Source organism: Cyprinodon tularosa, unplaced genomic scaffold (assembly GCF_016077235.1).
Source record: "Cyprinodon tularosa strain WSP-4 unplaced genomic scaffold, ASM1607723v1 ctg49, whole genome shotgun sequence".
Classification (NCBI taxonomy): domain Eukaryota; kingdom Metazoa; phylum Chordata; class Actinopteri; order Cyprinodontiformes; family Cyprinodontidae; genus Cyprinodon; species Cyprinodon tularosa.
The window spans coordinates 554,158-572,179 of NW_024039218.1; the positions used below are offsets into that span (position 1 = coordinate 554,158).

Consider the following 18,022-nt stretch of genomic DNA (forward strand, 5'->3'; position numbering starts at 1 on the left):
TGATAAATGGTCTTATAAAGCTCTCAGTGCATGTACAACAGAAAACAGACCCACAGCATCACAGTTCCTTCATCATACTTAACAATGGATACAAAGTGCTTTTCTAAATACTGTATATACATCACAAGCCCTGGTTTAGAGTCCATATAGCTTATATAGGGTTTTTAAAAGTAAAAAGAATAAAAAGAAAAAAAAACTTTTGGTATAATTGATTAGCACGTTGCTAACATCTTATAGTGGTTATGGAGACTCAGTGACCCCAATTTTCTACAGTATTTAACTCAGTTTATTCATTATACAGCAAATATTGTCTCAAGGCACTTAAAAAAATGTATTCTGTTTATAATTCAGACTAGTAAAAAGCATTCTAAGGAAACCAAGTCTACTGCACTGAGTCTTCAGACATCTCTTAGACTGAGCATGTATGAAGGATTTGTAAAGGAAGGAAGAACTTTTTCTTAACAGGAAACCAAAAACAACAACAAAAATCCTGACTTGGTGTGACGAACTGAGTGAAAAGATACAACTATTTTCTACTATTATCGATTAGTGAGATTTTTTCTTACCTCGTTTACCATCCTGCTGCCTGTGGAGTCAAAAAATACACAACAGTTTATCAAATTTGAGATTCTTTTGAATTTCTGCCCTGACTGAATGGGCACATCTGACAATCTCCTCCCATGACAAATGGGCCCATTTGTCATATTTATACTTCATGCAAACAGGAAGTTTTATAATACAGTTAAGCCTTCGTAACCACCTAAATGATTTAAATATAAAATAAAAATAGCTTAAATTAACTTTATTTTAAAATAAATGATAGATACAATTATAAACTCTGCATGGGGATTTTATAAAAAAAATATGACAATGCTAGACTTTAGAAATGTATTTGAATGACATATTTGATTATTTCTCATCTTGATATTTTCCTTCTTAATTAAAAGATGCATTTATTTAGAATGGATGCTTATAAAAAGAAGCCAGAATTGAAAAATACATTGAGAACAATGTATTTTTAAAGTCTTGCAGAGATTTCAGGTGTAAAATATCCCTCTACGACATATGCTTTGGCACCGTCACTTACATCTAGGTATGCACACAAAATGCTAATAATGTTATCGGCTCAGATCACCAGCTCAGCAGATCCCATCGACGTCCCTTACAATAACTCAACATATGCATGCACACACCTACACACACAGGCACCGGGTTCCATGGCCTCTGTCAATAGGACGTTAAGGGTTTTGGCACTAATGACCAGTGTAGAGATAAGAGAGGAGAGGTTAATGTGTTGCTGTGGGTGATCAAGATAAGAGCGATCCCTTCAAGTCTGCACACAATGAGACGGTGAGAGACAAAAGTGAGAGTGGACACAAAAGCAGAAGCTCCAAGTTAAATGAACATTAAGAAATAAGTGAAAAATAAAATTGTTTGGATTAATTTTTAGGTCTGATGGATATTCATCAGTAATGTGAAGTTTAACATACATAGAGGGAAAAAAAGAACCACAAAAGACACAAAAAAAGCCCCCCAGCTCAATAGTCACTGTCAATCCCACGTTTCCCTGAATGGGTTATCGGTTCAGCTCAAAAGACAAACCAAATATATGACCCTGTCCTGCATACAAAAGGACTTTATTTGACTGCTTGCTTTGTGCGAGTCAGGATATATGTGTTCACACATGAATACGTCTACATTTGGTGTGTGTTTATCTCTGCTGATGCCTTTCTTTGGTGTATTGTTAGCATCAGGGTGCAGGCAATTTGTTGTGATTGCTGCTCCCTTTTCAGTTTCAAAGGCAGTAAATGTACATATACTATATATATATATATATATATATATATATATATATATATATATATATATATATATATATATATATATATATATATATATATATATATATATATATGCATGCATCTATTTCCACAATGGACACACATCCCCACCCTTTAAGTGAAAGTAGCATAAAATCCCCCCCACCTTCCAAACACACACACACACAGACCCCTCCTCCATCTGTGTGGCCAGGCTGGGTCGGCTGACATTTGGACACTTGTCAATCATCTCTTTCAATAGCCAAGCAGCAAGAAAAACGGAGTCAGGGGGTCAGCAACTCAGTGTATCGCCATGGCAACAACTGCACTGAAGTTCATACGCCCGCTGGGCCTGAAGTCCTGAGTGTGCGCGCGTTTGCATGTGTGTGAGAATGTCCATTTTGTGTCTGCCCTAGAGTGTGTGCGTGCCTGCATGCCAGCTTACGTGTCCAATTGTTCCCCATCAGCCGGAGGCAAATATTCCTCCCATTTTAGCTCTTCCACCTCTCACCTTGCTACCTCGCATGCAGCTTTAGCCTTTTCTACCCTCCTTCCACTTGGTCAAGATTTTTTTAACCTCTCTTCTCTAACCAGCAGGTCAAGGAACAAGGCCCCGCAGGAAGTACAGCATCCAAAAAAAGAGAGAGTACTTAACCTTTCACCACCTCCGCCTCTCCCTCTTTTTTGCCCCTCTGCCTCTTGCCGTTTCCCTCCTTCTCTCCAGTGTGTCTCTCTTTCTCTCTAAATCTAATTGTTCTCTCACTCTGCCGTAGTTGTGCATTCATTCTATTCACCTGTGTTCCATTTGGCCTTTGTTTATGAGCGGGTTAGAAAAGCCTGCATTTGTTATCCCATCTTGAGTGTAAGCAGTCCTGCATGCAGCCAAAGCAGAAGAAAACAGAGACTGAGGCACAACAAACTATGTTGAGCCTGCGCCACCGGCGGTCTGTTTAGGGAATGAATGCAGAGGATAATTTGGGTTCTCAGTCTGTGGAAAATAGCTCAGAGGACAATCTGTGGACCTGTTTGTGGAACAGTTATCGCAGAGAGGTTCACCGGCACTATTCATCTCTCTGGAACCCTAGCAGACACGCTATCTGCTCAGAATTTAATGACAGCAGGATAGACACCGACAGAAACCACACAATGAAAACTCAAACCGGTACAAAACTTTTAGCTCTGGGGGAAACAAATAAGGAAAACTAAAAATATCTTACAAAAGAATTAACTTATATGGCACATTCAGAGAGCTTTTAAAAAGTAAGCATCCACATTTTGTCATATCTAAAGAATATTAAACTTATTTTTGTGGGGGTGTTGATGTATGTAACAGGCCCAAATATCTAGAGCATAATTTTTCGAAAAAAATCCAAAAATATTTTGAAGTAAACCTTTGATGGTTCTGGTGTGCATCTGTGTTTAACAACATTTATGCTGGAAGGCAATTTGTTAGAATATAAACTCTAGTTGTGTGTATCTTATCTCATTAAGGTACACACCAATTCTTATGTGAAGGTCTCAGAAGTTTGGTCAGAGAACAATCTCAGGCAGACAAAGGAGCACAGCAGACAAGTCAGGAATAATAATTTAAAAAAAAGTACTGCAATGTTCAAAAACCACAGCAACAACCAATGCAGCTTCTTCACCTTAATTAATAACCTGAGCAAAAGAAGGGTTAAACAGAGCCCAAAGTTACCTCTGGAGGAGCCTCAGAGATCCACAGCTCAGGTGGAAGAATCTGAAGTTATCAGTTGCAACTTACTAAGCCTCACTGCAAAAAAAACTTTTTTTTAACTAAGCAGTTAAGCGACTTATCACTTTACCAATGGAATAAGACTAGATTAAGAATAATAAAGAACACCTTTATTATCCGATTTCAAGTGCTTAACATCTAATTATCCTATTTTAAAGGTGAAACAACTGATATTATTGGCAAATCATCTTATACACCTGCTCAGATTAAAGGCAAGCACACTTTTACTTATATTTAGATCTTTTTTGCAGTATAAAAGGTTCCTGCAATTATCCACAAGCCATGTGGCGAACACAGCAAACACGATGAAGAGTGTGTTTTCATCAGATTGTAGACAAAATAGTCTGTGGTTTGGTTTGCATGCTGAAAGTTATACTCTGAAAATCGAAGTCCTTCAATTTAACATCCCTGCACTGAACCATGGAGTTGATGGGATAAAGGGGGGAAGCAGAGAGTCCTGGAAGAAAACCCTTTAAGAATTTTCCATAAGATCCACCAAACTCAAGAGCTAAACATAGAGGCAGAGAAACGGGGGGCAAGATTTAGATAAAAATTTATTAGTTAATAGATTTGGTCAGAGTCTAGATCTAAATCCAATTAAGCTTGAGCTTTATTTGCAAAGAAATGTGAGTTTAGTGTCTATATGTGTGAAACTGGTAGAGACTTACCTCATACCATTACAATATTAGGGTTGTAATGGCAAAGAAAGGTACTTAAAGGGCTTAAACAAAATGCACAGCACACTATTTACTGATAAACATTTTTTTTTTTAAATATTAGATTTTTACCTCATTAAATACATTTATAGCAGAGGTTTTTGTACAACAATGTGAGACTGTTTGTGTGTTTTTGGGGTCTAAATACTTTTTATTGTAAGATTTTTGCGCTAAAAAAATAAAGTTTTATGCTTCCGCCTCTTGAAAAAAAACAAACAGACAAAAATAACTGAGCAATAGTGATGTAAAGTGAAAGATGCTCTTTAGTTTGCATTTCCTCGCAGCATAACCAGTGATTTTACAAGTAAAATCTGCTGGTAATAGCTGTTTGATGTGGATTAACATGCTCCATTACCCCAATGTACCAACACTGCCAGAATCATTAGAGACATGCAAACACTGTTACACTATACAGAGACCAATTTCGCTCCATCCAAATCTGCCCTACAGTTTGTGTGTAACTGCACCCACACACACCCCTACTCAGTCCAACGCTCTCCCTCTTCCCAGTTGCCATCAATGGTTACTGGAATGGTGTAATTCTGGGGGATAATTCATGGATAATTTTGGGATAATCTCCAGCAAACCATTCGAAACGCCGCCACCCAGTTTGCCCACAGCCTGATTACCAGGCACCAAATGCCAGCCACTTGTAGTGACCAGCATCGCCAGCAACCACTCTGAAGCATGAAAATAAACAAAAACAAGGCAGAAAAAAAAGAGGAAACACCCAATGGGGAAACATCAAGCTCTAGTTACATAGAAAACCAGGAAACAAAAAAAAAAAAATGTTTTTTCTTTCTGTTATCTCCGTTAGTCTTTATCTGCTTCCAAGATGAGTCAAATCTAACCTCCAAATACAAAACCAAAGATTCCAACAGATGACACCATGATAAAGAAAATGGTGAAATATAAGCACACTCCAAAAACTCTAAATAAGCAGAGTTCAAATCCTGTTTAAATATATTTCAATTCTGCAAACCGGCCACATTTCCTTTGCAGAAATCTATATATTTTAAAAGCTCTTTTAAATTATCAAACACAAACTAGTGCAAATTCTCACAGATAGTTATGGGGGGTTTTATTATGCATCATTGCCATCTTGTGGAGAAGTTAAAAAGGGCATAAAAGAAAGTATAAACATATACACAAACGTAATAAATTGCAGAATAACACAAAGCTTTTATCTAATATTTAAATGAGACACTGAAATCTGCAAAATAATAATTATTCGAGCATTGAAATGAGGCATTAGAGTTTAAATTCACCTGCTAATATGTGTATCATGTACTTTCCTGACGCATTTGATCCACGGTTGCTGGAATTTGGTGCACAACTTGATAAATGCTGCCATCTAGTGGATTAAAAAAGACTCACCTCCTCAGGTGGTAAACACTTCCGTTTAAATTGAGATTCGCAAAAACAAGAAAGACAGGAATATCTTCACTACATTTCATGTGATTAATGTCTAATTTTGCTCAGCTTGACTCTCAATTTTAATATTTAAAATTCGTCTCAAAGCTAAACATACATATTTGTACAAACCAGTAGCATGCAAGATTTATTGTAAAATCTTAGTTAATGAGAAAAACTTGAAATTGCATAGAATCACAAGTCGTTTAGTATAAAAGCATGAGACTGTTGGGTGTGTTAACCTCTAACATGTGAAATATTTACATTGCATTCTTCTACAATGTCAAACCAATTCTGTCAATTTTCTGCTAGAATGTGTGGCTTGATCAAAGATGGCAATCTACACTATCTACACTATTTGTACAATGAAAAGTGATCTAAAAAGAAAAAGTTAAAGTTTTATAGTTTCTCACTTTGTGCAAATATATTGATAAACTAAAACACATGGCTGTTATAAGATCTGCTAAAATGATACCAAATTCAAGTTCAAGTGCAGTTTCAGGTCACTTACTGTTTCTAAAGATGAAGTGTAGTCCTCTGTTCAGTTTGAAGTTTTCATTTGAAGCAGTGTTTTCAGGTATTATCCAGAGTATTTTTCCAGGTAAAAGATCTTCTTGGTCAGATATTAAGTGTCAAAGCAGAGTAGATCCTCTTCAGGAAGCAGGGGTCCCCTCGGTCAGCCTGCATCACAGCACACATGTCCAGCTCTGTTTTCTTGTGTCCTTTCAGAAGGATTAAACTCCACATAAATATGCAAGACAACAGAAAGGAGATCATCCTCGCAGATGGATGAGCAAAGAGGAAAAAAGGCTCACCTTTTTTTGCTCCAGGCAGTAAAAAAAAAAGAAGCCTCCTGCCTGATTTCTAAGCTTTAGTGGTAACACCAGCCTCCTCCTGCCACCGCTTCCTCTGCTCCATCCCTTCACTTGAGCGCTCCTCTCTATCAGCTCCTGGCCACTCTAGTTTCAAAGATACTTTTACGCACTTGGCTTCCTCCAAAACCAGTCACCTGTAGCCGATTTCTCCCACCCACCATCTCTTGCTGCATCCTTATCTTGTCCATCTCACTCCTTCCTGTCAGTTTCACCTCCCTCACTCCCACTCACTCTTGCCCACTTAAAGTCCTTTCACTTGCTCTATTAAATCCTTCGCCTCTACCCAACCATTACCAATTTCCCTTGACCCTCTGTTTGCTATCAGCCCCTCGTCTTCCTCCTCCCCTCCACTCTCCATCCCAGTCTATGCCTATCCTCCTTATATATCCTCAGCCTTCGCTTTGCCTTCTCCCCATCTCCAGCGGCATGAATATATTATTATCTACACAATGGAGCCCTGCTTATTGTTTATGAATTACCAGCCTTGCGGCCAAACAAAGCCTATTTTCATAAGAAACCTCCATTTCATTTCAGCTCCAATTAGATTGGGGGCTAAAGAATAGGAGTCCTCAGGCCTCAGCCCCTAAGGATGGCAGGTCCATTCAGCTTCATTCAATGGGGCCTTATTGCTTTCCCATACAAAAGAGCACGTGGATGGGCTTTCAGACTGAAACACCAACCAAAAATGACTGAGACAGTACTGTACAATAACAAATCTTTAAAGAAAGGACACAGAGCGCTTATCCTCCCATCCATCAATTCATCCCTCACTCTTTGCTTTCTTCCTCTCCTCTGTTGGTACATTGTAAGACCTGGACATTAATGACAGACAGTTGAAAGAGGAAAAAAAAAGGAGAGAAAGAAAGTGAAGAAGAAAGAGGCAAAGCAGCTCAGTTTTTCACAATACATGTCAAGTCTAAATGATCACTGGCTGCTGAATAGACGAGGGGAAGGGAGAAGAAATGAGTCGTGTGCTTGGATGTGTGTGCGTACAGCTGATTGATTCTCTGCTTTGAGAAGAGGGAGAAAAAAGTGAAGGAAGGAGAGTGGAAGACCTTGATGCTTTTTCCTTTTTTTTATGAGCTGTGTAACAGTCAGAGGAGGCTGGAGTGCTATTGTGGAGCAGCAGCCTTGACAAGCTGTCACTCCATCCTGGTTACAAAACAGAGTCAAAGTGAGAAGATGGTGGGGCAAGTCAGAAATTTGACAATGAGTCTCTTGACAGGGAGAAAATGGCTCTTCGTTTTGTTTCTGTAAAGTTGGAGTACATTTTTTGCTACAGTGGTTGTAAAAGTCTCTTTTCGCAATTTTGTCACCTTAAACAACCAATTAACTCTATATTATAATATACATCAACACTATGTGAATGTTAAACGTGACAAAAATAATTCCTGTATCTAGTCCTCTTCCCTTTAATATTGCTAAATGAAAACCTGCAAAAGCTATATCATAAACAGACGTAGTGGTACACAAATAAAGTTTTAAAGTACTTTTCAAAGCTTTAAACATCTCAAAGAGCCCAGAGATAGAGTGTGGCACAACAAATTATCTACAAAGACATAGCCAACCACATAAGATGGGATGATGGACAATAAGAACTGAACTCAAAGCTGCAAAGGTCTGTTTGCCTTACCGGGGGGAGGAACTCTGGTCAGAAAAAAAAAAAAACGAAACAAAACCGAGGGTATGAAATTTAAGATTTCTTTCACAACAGGGCAGCTTGCATGTGGGAGAAAAAGGGTAAAACTTAATCACAAATGTTTGCTTTAGATCAAGGTATCTAAAGAGCCATTAAGAGCATAACTGAATCTGAACTGATCAGGGCTGTGCAGGAGTTTGGACAGCTTCTCAGCACGCTTCCTTTGGAGGTTTTTCAGGTACGTGAAACTCTGGGACAACCTGGGACAAAAAATGTGTCCCAGAGACTCTGGAACCTTCCTGTAATAGGATTTCCTTCAAACCCCTGAGAATGAGCAGGAGAGTTTAATTAGGTCAAAAGACATCAGGGTCTCTCTTTTGGATCAGTTACCTTTGCAACTGGATCTCAACTACTTACATCCAAAACAACTGGATAAAGGGTTTGTTTGTTCACAGCTAAACTGGACCTTGTAGAACCAACAATGGTAAATGGCCTGTACTTGTATAGCGCTTTTTCAAGTCAGGAGACTTGACTAAAGCGCTTTACACTACATTCAGTCATTCACATACACACTCACACACTGATGGTGGCAAGCTACATTGTAGCCACAGCTGCCCTGGGGCTCACTGACAGAATTGGGGGTGCCATACACTCGCGCCACCGGGCCCTCTGACCACCATCAGTAGACAATGCAGATGAAGTGAACCAAATACAGAAAATAAAAAGGCTCATGAGCTGAAATGCAACTGGACAGTCAACCTCTTCTGGGAGACAATCAGCAAGTCAGAGTGTGGCAATACAGAGGACTCTTATCTTCCAAGATCTGCTTTCCAATACGAATGTGAATTGTTTCTTTGTTCCGGTGAGAGAATAATAAGCGTGAAACAAAAGGCGCCCTTGTTTTCATTACCTGTGAGGGACAAGGTGAGCGTCACAGTGAGAAGGTTGACATCTGCGCTCATTCATCGGACCAAAGAATCGGATCATGTCTTTCACAAAGCTTGACACAATTACCCGGACGCACAATGGATTTCAAAACCCTCCCAAAAGAAGGAAAACAACAAACTAACAGTGATCTTGTGAACATACATAAGACTCAATACATGCGACAGCCACTTCAGTCTATTGCTCTGCACTTTAGCTGATTCCCTCTAAAGAAACATGACCCTTTAAGGTAGGAAATATAATTAAAGTGCTCCAATAATAAAGCACCGCCCAGGCAACAGTAATCCTGACCTATAAATGTTGGTCATCTCATGAAACTAGTGCAAGTTGATGATGTAATGGAAATCCATATGGGTGAAACAACAGGGCAATAACATGGCAGGTACAACATCAGAACTAAACCCATTTACTGTGCCAATCAATGAACGGATCAAAAAAGTTGTGAAAATGATGGATAATTGAGGACAAATCAATAGACTTCCTCTCAGCTGTCAGGACATTTTTTATAGAAAAAATATCAAGCTCTCTCTAAAGCTCTTAGAAACCCTTCATGCTAAAAGGCTTATTTACCAAAATGTATTCTTAGTCCTTTTTAATTTAAAAAATGCCAAACATCTCAATAGTGGATTTTTATAATAAGCCATGAACAAAGTAATTCTTTATCTTTCCACATAAAAAAAAAAATCCTGTTTTCCCAGAGGGAACTCACTAAAATCCACGATCCTTCATTTTTTAACACTTAAGTTAAAAAAGTTAAGTTAAATACAACGAAACAGGCATTAAAAAAAACTAAATGCATGATGGAAAGGAATGAAGACAGGAATGCAAGTAAGACACAAAGATGGGAAGTAAAGAGATAACAGATGGAAGTATCGTCACAACAGATTTGGAAGATGGAGAGAATACAGGAGGAAAGCACAAAAGGAATATATAAAAAAGACAAAGGAAGAAAGTTCAAATGAAAGAAGATAAAACAAAACTAAAATAGGAACATGAGGGAGAAAGGAAGGACGTAAGGAAAAGAGGAAGGAACAAGCAAAATGCAAAAATGATCTAGACAGAAGTTAAACTTTCTTAAATTAGGTGTATTTACCCGTAACCCTCTCCAGGCAGATGTTGCAGATTTGCAACAGCTAAATGCCACTGAGCTAATTACTCCACATCCATATTTTAAGAGCTTTTGTTACTCAGAAGTACAACAGAAGGACTTAGTTGTGCATTTGCAACAGTTTCTCTCCAGCTCACCAGATAGCACTGCTGACTCACTTTCAACATGGCTGAGTCCTTGGTGTCACAGAAACAGATTTTCTAAGCACCAATTTCATGTAAATTTCACTACCAATTTCCATTATTTTGAAATCAATACTACATAAGATGAATCATGAATGTGTATAGATATGACACATGCCTATTAGTAGATTTTATCTCCTCTGGGTTTTTCAAAAGAGGCATCTTGATTTCAATGTTGTGGATTCGCAACGTGTGCCCAAACAGGTACCAATAAATGCTACATACTTTATCTACTAGTTTGCCTATATTTTGAGCAACAGTTTAATAGAAACGGCCTTCTCAAGAGGTTTTGAGATGTCGGTGGAGAAAAAAGTTTGGGAAAAAGTTGTCTCTCATTTTGTGAAATTGTTTTTTTTATTTTGTTAATTTTTTGTTTGTGACATTAAAATAAAGTTAACTTTCATATCAGATTCAGTCTTCTGTGTTAATTTACCACTCCGGGCCACTGTTGCAAATCTGCAACATCCCAGAATTAATTGCATGTGAAGGTCTCTCTCAAAAAAAAGTCTGAATTGTACATTACTACCCCATTTGATAATTTTCACCAAATATCAGATTTTTCCTGCAACTACAACTTAATTTGAGCCTGAGAGGGTTAATATAAGCAGGTAAATAAGATGATCTGCCAAAATAATTAAAATAATTAGATAATATGCACCTGAAATAAGACAATACAATTGTTTTCTTATTTAAATTTGCAGTTTCACACTTACCTCCTCAATTAAAAAAGTGCACTTATTTTATAGAAAACTGCCTTTTTTTAGATCAAAATTTTTTGCAGCGAAGGATCCACAATAAGGAAATATAGAATGATATAAAAGGAAAAGAAAACGCAGGAAAGAATGAAGGACAGAAGGAAATATACATGAAAAGAAGGACTTCGTTCTGATAAACATTTATTTTCCAAAGGAAAGGGCTCATGTTTTAGCAGTATTTACATCATGCAGTAACAGCTTCATATCTGTACAATTCACTGAGAAGGCCGTACTGCAAAGTGGTCAAACAACAAAAACAACAGATGAGAAATAAAAAAGAAAAATCAGTAAAGGCTTATAAAAAACAACAGATCTAGGCTGTATCAAAGATCCCTGCAAAAATTATTCAATAAAACATTAAATAACATTAGAAAGGTTATTAAGTGGAATTGTTTAAGTAGAAACTTGTCCAAAGCCTGAGGAACCATAAACACCATTAAAGTACCGTTTATGTAGCACATGATGGTCGTCCTGTCAGACTGTAAACAAACGGAGGGAAACAAAAGTCTCTTTTCCAGTTGATCCTGGTGGTAGATCTTGAAATGATAAATCGGAAGAATTATTTTTTTCTAAATACTTTCTTTTTGCTTAAAGGAATGTAATTACAGGGTCAACACAAATTTCTGTCCTCATTGACTGCAACACCTTTTACATCTAGTCTTTATCCTGCTGACAGAACAAGCTTGTACCTTTTTTAAACCAGTGTGCACAATATAAATTTTGCATCATGTCCACTTGACATTTGTTTCTTTGCCAAAGCTACAGATGGATCGGACCGATGAAGATCAAAGGTTAGTCTCATCCCACGCCGGGTCGTTAATACTCTTCAGCACTCTCCGTACGACTTTCTCCAGATCTCTGCGCGCTCTCTGCTCCTCTTCCAGCGACCTCTTCATCTTCTTATTGTCCTGTGACAAGAAGAAAGCACTTATCTTACAGGAAAGCTATACCAAATCTCATTTTTCACCAACAAAATTGTTCATTATGGAATGGTCACTAATGTTTTAAATGGTCTCACTAAACCAGATAATTTTTACTGTTCTCAGGGGGTGTTGTGTCTCAAAGCATCTGTCAGGTATGTAGAGCATCACATTGTTCTTCAGACTCTGATTTCTAAATATGTTCTACTTCCTGTCCAAAATGATCACAGACTACTGATTTTATTTTTTGTCAAAGTTGCTTATTTCCGCTTTATGAATTGCTCAAGCATATAAAGGTTCAAACACATAAACCAGTATTGTGGAACATTAAAGACCTTAAGAACCATTTCTTTTGAAAAAAGAAATCTTTCGTCATGTTATTAAAAGCATAGAGAAATAAATATTAGACACTTGCTCTTAGCTCCAACAAGGTTTCATCTACCATCTAAAACTCACTGAACAAAAATAATGCGATCCAAGTGGAGCCAGTCTGTTCAATTTTGAGCTTGATATTATGGTGCTTTAATAGTTTTCTATATGATGGTTTGTTTTTTTCCAACAAACTCAAAGGCAGTTGAACTTTTTGGGTCACTTCGGATCACTTAACTTTAACCTCAGTGACATCCTATCCTTAATAGGATAGATAGAAGAAAGTGAGAAGAGTGGTGAGAACTGCAGAGGATCATCAGGGCTCTTCTTCCCTCCATTAAAGACATTTCATCCCAGCGCTCTGTGTCCTGAGCGTGTTAACATCATCAATGATCCCTCACAGCCCCACCAATGGACTGTTCTCCCTGCTGCCCTCTGGGAAGAGGCTTTACAGCATTCCATTTAGGACCAATAGATTATGCAACAGCTTTTACCCCACTACCATAAGAATGTTAAGCTGGTGAAACTAATTTGTTTCACAAATCGAGACTCTGCATCACAATGTAAACATCATATTTGCGCTACATGCAAAGTTTTCAAATCCCTTTAAATAGAACTCCACTTAAATGTTTCTACTGCATTCTGCACCATATTCCTATGATCACTGCTGCACTTTATATATGGAAATGATTTCACTGCTGGGAAAGCTGTATGCATGGACATTTTGTTTTACTCTGTGCATACAAAATGACAATAAAGTTTGTCTAAGTCTTTAAGAAGCTAGAATAACTTCAGCTCTCCTGGAAAGACTTCCCCCGAGGTTTAGGAGTTTGTTTATGGGGGGTCTTTTTTCAGGAAAACATGCATGAAGTCAGACACAGATGTTTGATGGAAAGGCCAATAGATTTATGCTCTAAAGCGAACCTGTCCTGTTCGTTCAGCCCCAAACTCATGTCTTCATCAATATTATATTGTGCACAGATCTGACGACATGTTGAAACGTTAAGACAGTTAATCTCCAAACTATTTGCACAAAATTGCAACACAAATTACAACAGAATTACAACGATTAATCAATTCTCTTTTTAGCTTCTACAAACTAATATGAAATGTCCTCAAGAACACAAATGTATTAATTCATTTAAGACTACCATGTGCCCTCTAACCTGTCCCATTTACATATGGTTTCTCCATTTTACAATACAGTTTATTCACTGCAAATCGTTCGAGTCTGACGTCTGCTTTTCTCCTCTATATCTGCATTTTTATTTTCATGGTTAGTCCTGGCAAAAGGACTGGACTAAACATAAACTCTCACTGATTATCTTTGAAAACATCTGCCAACATTTACCTGTTTCAGCTCTTGAACTTCATCCCGTAGGGCGTAAACCACATCCACCAGACTCCTTCAATGAGATCAGATTCACATGAATCGTTAAATAAGTCAGTATCTGTCATATTCAGGCTGTGTTTCACAACTGATCAGACTGATCAGATATTTACATCACCACCTTCATAAATGTCACATATTGGTCTTCTTTAAATAGTCGCCCAACAATGGGAAATACTTTGGTAAGGTTATCTTACATACAACATGTCTTCTGATATATTCTAAAGATATTAGGCAGATGCAGCTCTACAATACAGCTTCTGAATCAACAATATCCTGGTATATTTTTAGTAACAGGCCACTCCTATTGGTTATCATGGAGCTCATCTAAACAGTTTTTCTTTAAAACCTTTTTAAGAGAATTAAAGTTAGTCTGCTCAGAATGCTCAAAAGCATTCACATGTATCAAGCTTTAACCTGACAAATCTCAAGTGATACCCTTGGATGGAAAAAAAAAAAAGATCCCTTCATAGACTGATCAATATAGGGCAGATATCTGACCCATTTGCTCAAAAAGTCAAAATGAGATCCAAATGTTTAGCATATAGGAGGTAGCATTATCCTGGGGGTTTGTTTTGAGAAGACGAATACTTCTAAATGCTCGAGTCTTCCCTCTAATCAGCTGCTAGATGGGGGAGACTTAGACACGATTTGGCAACAAACCAAATTAAACCAAAGATCCTAAAGACTTATAACTGATAGATTATGCTTTCAGGTCTGAACTATTTCAGGAAACCACCCAGTAATATGGTTCTATAAACTGCTGGAAAGTATGTTCAAACATCAAGCCTGAGGTACATTGGAGGGTTATGGCCAGCTGCACTATAATTTTAAAAAGTTTGTTGAAAATCTACATTTAAAGGGGGGAAAAAGCTAAAATTCTGTTATTAAAAATTCTTAAAGTTGTAATTTGTAACACTGAGCCAACATAGAAAAGAAAAGGCTAGCATGCATCAGTGAAATCAACAAAATAAATAAATATAATGCCAAGGAAAAGTGCCTGTAGAAAAAATGTCTGATCACCACCGGCAGTGACTCTTACTTTTCTTCCAGTGCACTTTGTCCGTTGCGATTTGGATCGTCTAGAAAAACTTTCTCGTCACTAGGGATGATCACATGCAGCCCCGTGTCGGGTCGCGATCCTGGGTCAAAACAGAGAAGGAAACAACCACTGGTACTTCACTGTCTGATCTGGTTTTGGTCAGCGAGTGGCAGTGGAGCACCACTCTCTGCTGGGGTTACAGGAAGCATGCTGGTACTAGCACGTTAGTCAAGATGTGAAAACAAGAGTAAGGAAAGTAAAAGACCTGAAAAGTAGGAGAAAGGATCTAATAACCAACAGAAGGCCAGTTTCTATCAACTGATAGATTTATTAAAACTGATAATACAGCATTTGGGACTTTTAACACTTCAGTAGTGTAGAACAAATACACTGTAGGCTGCATTAAAAGAAAGGACACGGTCAGGTGGAACTTTAATGCAACATTAGAGCACACAGAGGACAATGTTGGCTAAAGACAATGTTTGTTTTTCACCCTGTCTGTCCAAGAGGTTGACTAGATTAACCACAGAATACATCTGTCACAAAGTTCAGCACATGATAGAAGAGCAGCCATATTCTTAGATCTTTTTTTCTTGTTGCTATTTCTTTTTTTGGCTGCAAGACAACTATTTACAAAAAGGGACATAATGTGCTCTTTATATGCCAAGTCCACTCTAACAGCCGTCTGAAGTTAAAATAAATTAACTTCTTCATTTCTAGTTTGTTCTGATTTTTTTTTTCTATCTTCAATGCCATCAAACCATTGAAGGAGAGCATTTACACTACGAATAAGTATTCACTTTACAATTACACTGAATACTTAACTCTATCTTTAAGATTATATCATAAAGAGTCTTGGTAGACACTAAAAAGTACTGAATTTCATTGGGTCCACACCTGTTACTCCCTTTCGCGAGTCACATGATTGTGCAAAATAATTAAAACATTTCATTATTAGTTGTAAACTTTAACACAGATCAAATAAAACCGATCAGAAGGGGAAAAATATTCTTCCAGAGATCATTTTGTAAACATTGACATACACCGTTTCAAATCTACAGATAAATAATAAAAAAAGAAATACTAATATCTGTACAAAATTATACGAACAACTGTACCATGGACCCCTTATATACACACATATCTTCCTCGTGTCATTCTATTTTTGCTCACTGTATAAGGATGCTTATGTTGTACTTTTCATAACGATACTGGAAAAATACTTCTTCATAAAAATAGGTATTAATGAGAGAAATAATGGGAGGCCTTACAAGCTAACAACTGTAGGTGGAGCTGATGAGGTGCTACAGTTTTCTGATTTCTGCAGGCGAATTGATCTGACAGGTTAGGCTTATATTTTTTATTCTCGAACAAAAGCAGTGAAAGATGGGATCCATGATGAGCTAACCCACAATCGACACACAGCTTTCAGCTTGAGCTTGTAGGTTTAAAGAGCAGATGCATTTTCCTGCAAACTTTGAATACCATGCTAAACAAATTAGTCCCTCTGATGGAGAAGATCATATATTAGGATGAATTTCTGTCCATAATCGGTGTTCAAATAAAGTGCATTGAGGAAGTATTCACATCAGTTAAGCTTTTTTATTTTTTCACGTCACAACAGCAAACTGCACTTAGTGTCCATCTAACAAATCTTTGTTTAGTTAAAAAGTCTCTGAACCAGTTTTGCGATTAATATACTGAGCAAAAGCGGATTCTGTTAGATTATTAATCTTCTTCTGAGAAGATTTTACATAAAATATGGGCAATAAACTGCAAGTACAGAAAGATCTCTTGTTTTCAGAATATATATCATGACTTCAAGACATCTTACCAAGTGTAAGTGCAACTCCATTTACTTAATTTAGAGAATTTTCTCTAAATTATATTAATTTTCTAACAATCTGTTTTTGCTATGTATATTAATCTTAAAAGAGGATTAAAAAATACCTTTTAGCTAGATATCAGATTGTAAGAATTGATTAGATGGACATTTTTTGCAGTGCAAACTTTCTGTTATTTCAGTAGGAATTAATATGATAAGCTTATGTTGATACTGAAGGAGCAGCAGATTCGTTGTTCAAGAGGAAAATTTTGCTGTAATTCTCTCCACACGGATAAACTTTCTTTTACGGAAGAAAGAAACTACCAGTATTGAAGCTTAAAACCAATTAACCATCGTGTATAAAGTTTGCTACAAGACATGTCGAATAAACAGCGAAAGGATCCTGTTCAGACCTTGTCTTTACATCCATATTGGTTGATTTAGTTCCAAAAGGGCAGCTTTAAGCCCAACTCTTCCCTTCTAGCAGAATCAATCTGTTTCTAGCAACATTACATTATAGGCATTAGCTGAACAAACAAACAGGACAACAGGCCGGATAAAATTTTTAGTGGAATTCCACCATTATCCGTACAAATCAAGTGACTGGTAGCATTTTTCAGAAGTAAATAATCGCAGCAGGTACAGCTATTTCCAGAAACAAATACGATAATGTAAGGAAAACTAAAGCTGTTTTATGTTGACCCACTAAGGGATGTAATCCAGTCCCATCGATACACATTCTAAGAACAAATATTGAATTGTAAAAAAGCTTACTGATGACATCAGATGAAAATTTAGACAGAACAAATTGCTGGAATGTAAATTACTACTCCAGAAAATGTGCTTGTTGCAACACAATAAAAGAATTTACCAAAGAACTACTGCTCTCATTTCAGGTTCGATCACAGACAATGATTTGGAGATATTCACCATTTGTTTTTTATATGTGATTTATGCAAGAGTGAGGAAGAGTTTTCTACATTTTTGGTAAACAAAATCCCAGCAAAATACTTTGAAGATAGTTGTGACTTGAAAAATATATTTTTAGGATCAATGCACCATGAACACCTTTGCAGCTTTATTTTGTGTATTTTAAAATTAGCGACCAATTGCAATAGGACCCATTTTTTACGGTCTATCAAAGAATTCAGCAAAATGCTTACCTGCTCTTGCACTTAAAGAATCTTGATTCAAACTGTGGATTTCAAGGAATCAGATTAGCTCTCAGGATATTCCTGAATACCTTGTAGGAAAGTGCTATAAAAGAACG

The 18,022-nt window shown here is 37.2% G+C and overlaps 1 protein-coding gene across 2 annotated transcripts in view; it reads right to left on the bottom strand.

Annotated features, from left to right (window-relative positions):
- Positions 1–11,818: 11,818 nt before the first annotated feature.
- The window catches only part of LOC119794723 (rho guanine nucleotide exchange factor 7-like), a 44,865-nt gene continuing 38,661 nt past the window's right edge, over positions 11,819–18,022 (bottom strand). For both annotated transcript variants that reach the window (XM_038302388.1, XM_038302386.1), the window contains 3 exons: positions 14,928–15,027; positions 13,847–13,901; positions 11,819–12,114 (listed from right to left, as the gene is read on the bottom strand). In XM_038302388.1, coding sequence (XP_038158316.1) covers positions 11,992–12,114; positions 13,847–13,901; positions 14,928–15,027 — 278 coding nt within the window. In that variant the 3' untranslated portion in view covers positions 11,819–11,991. The remainder of the gene's footprint in view (positions 12,115–13,846; positions 13,902–14,927; positions 15,028–18,022) is intronic.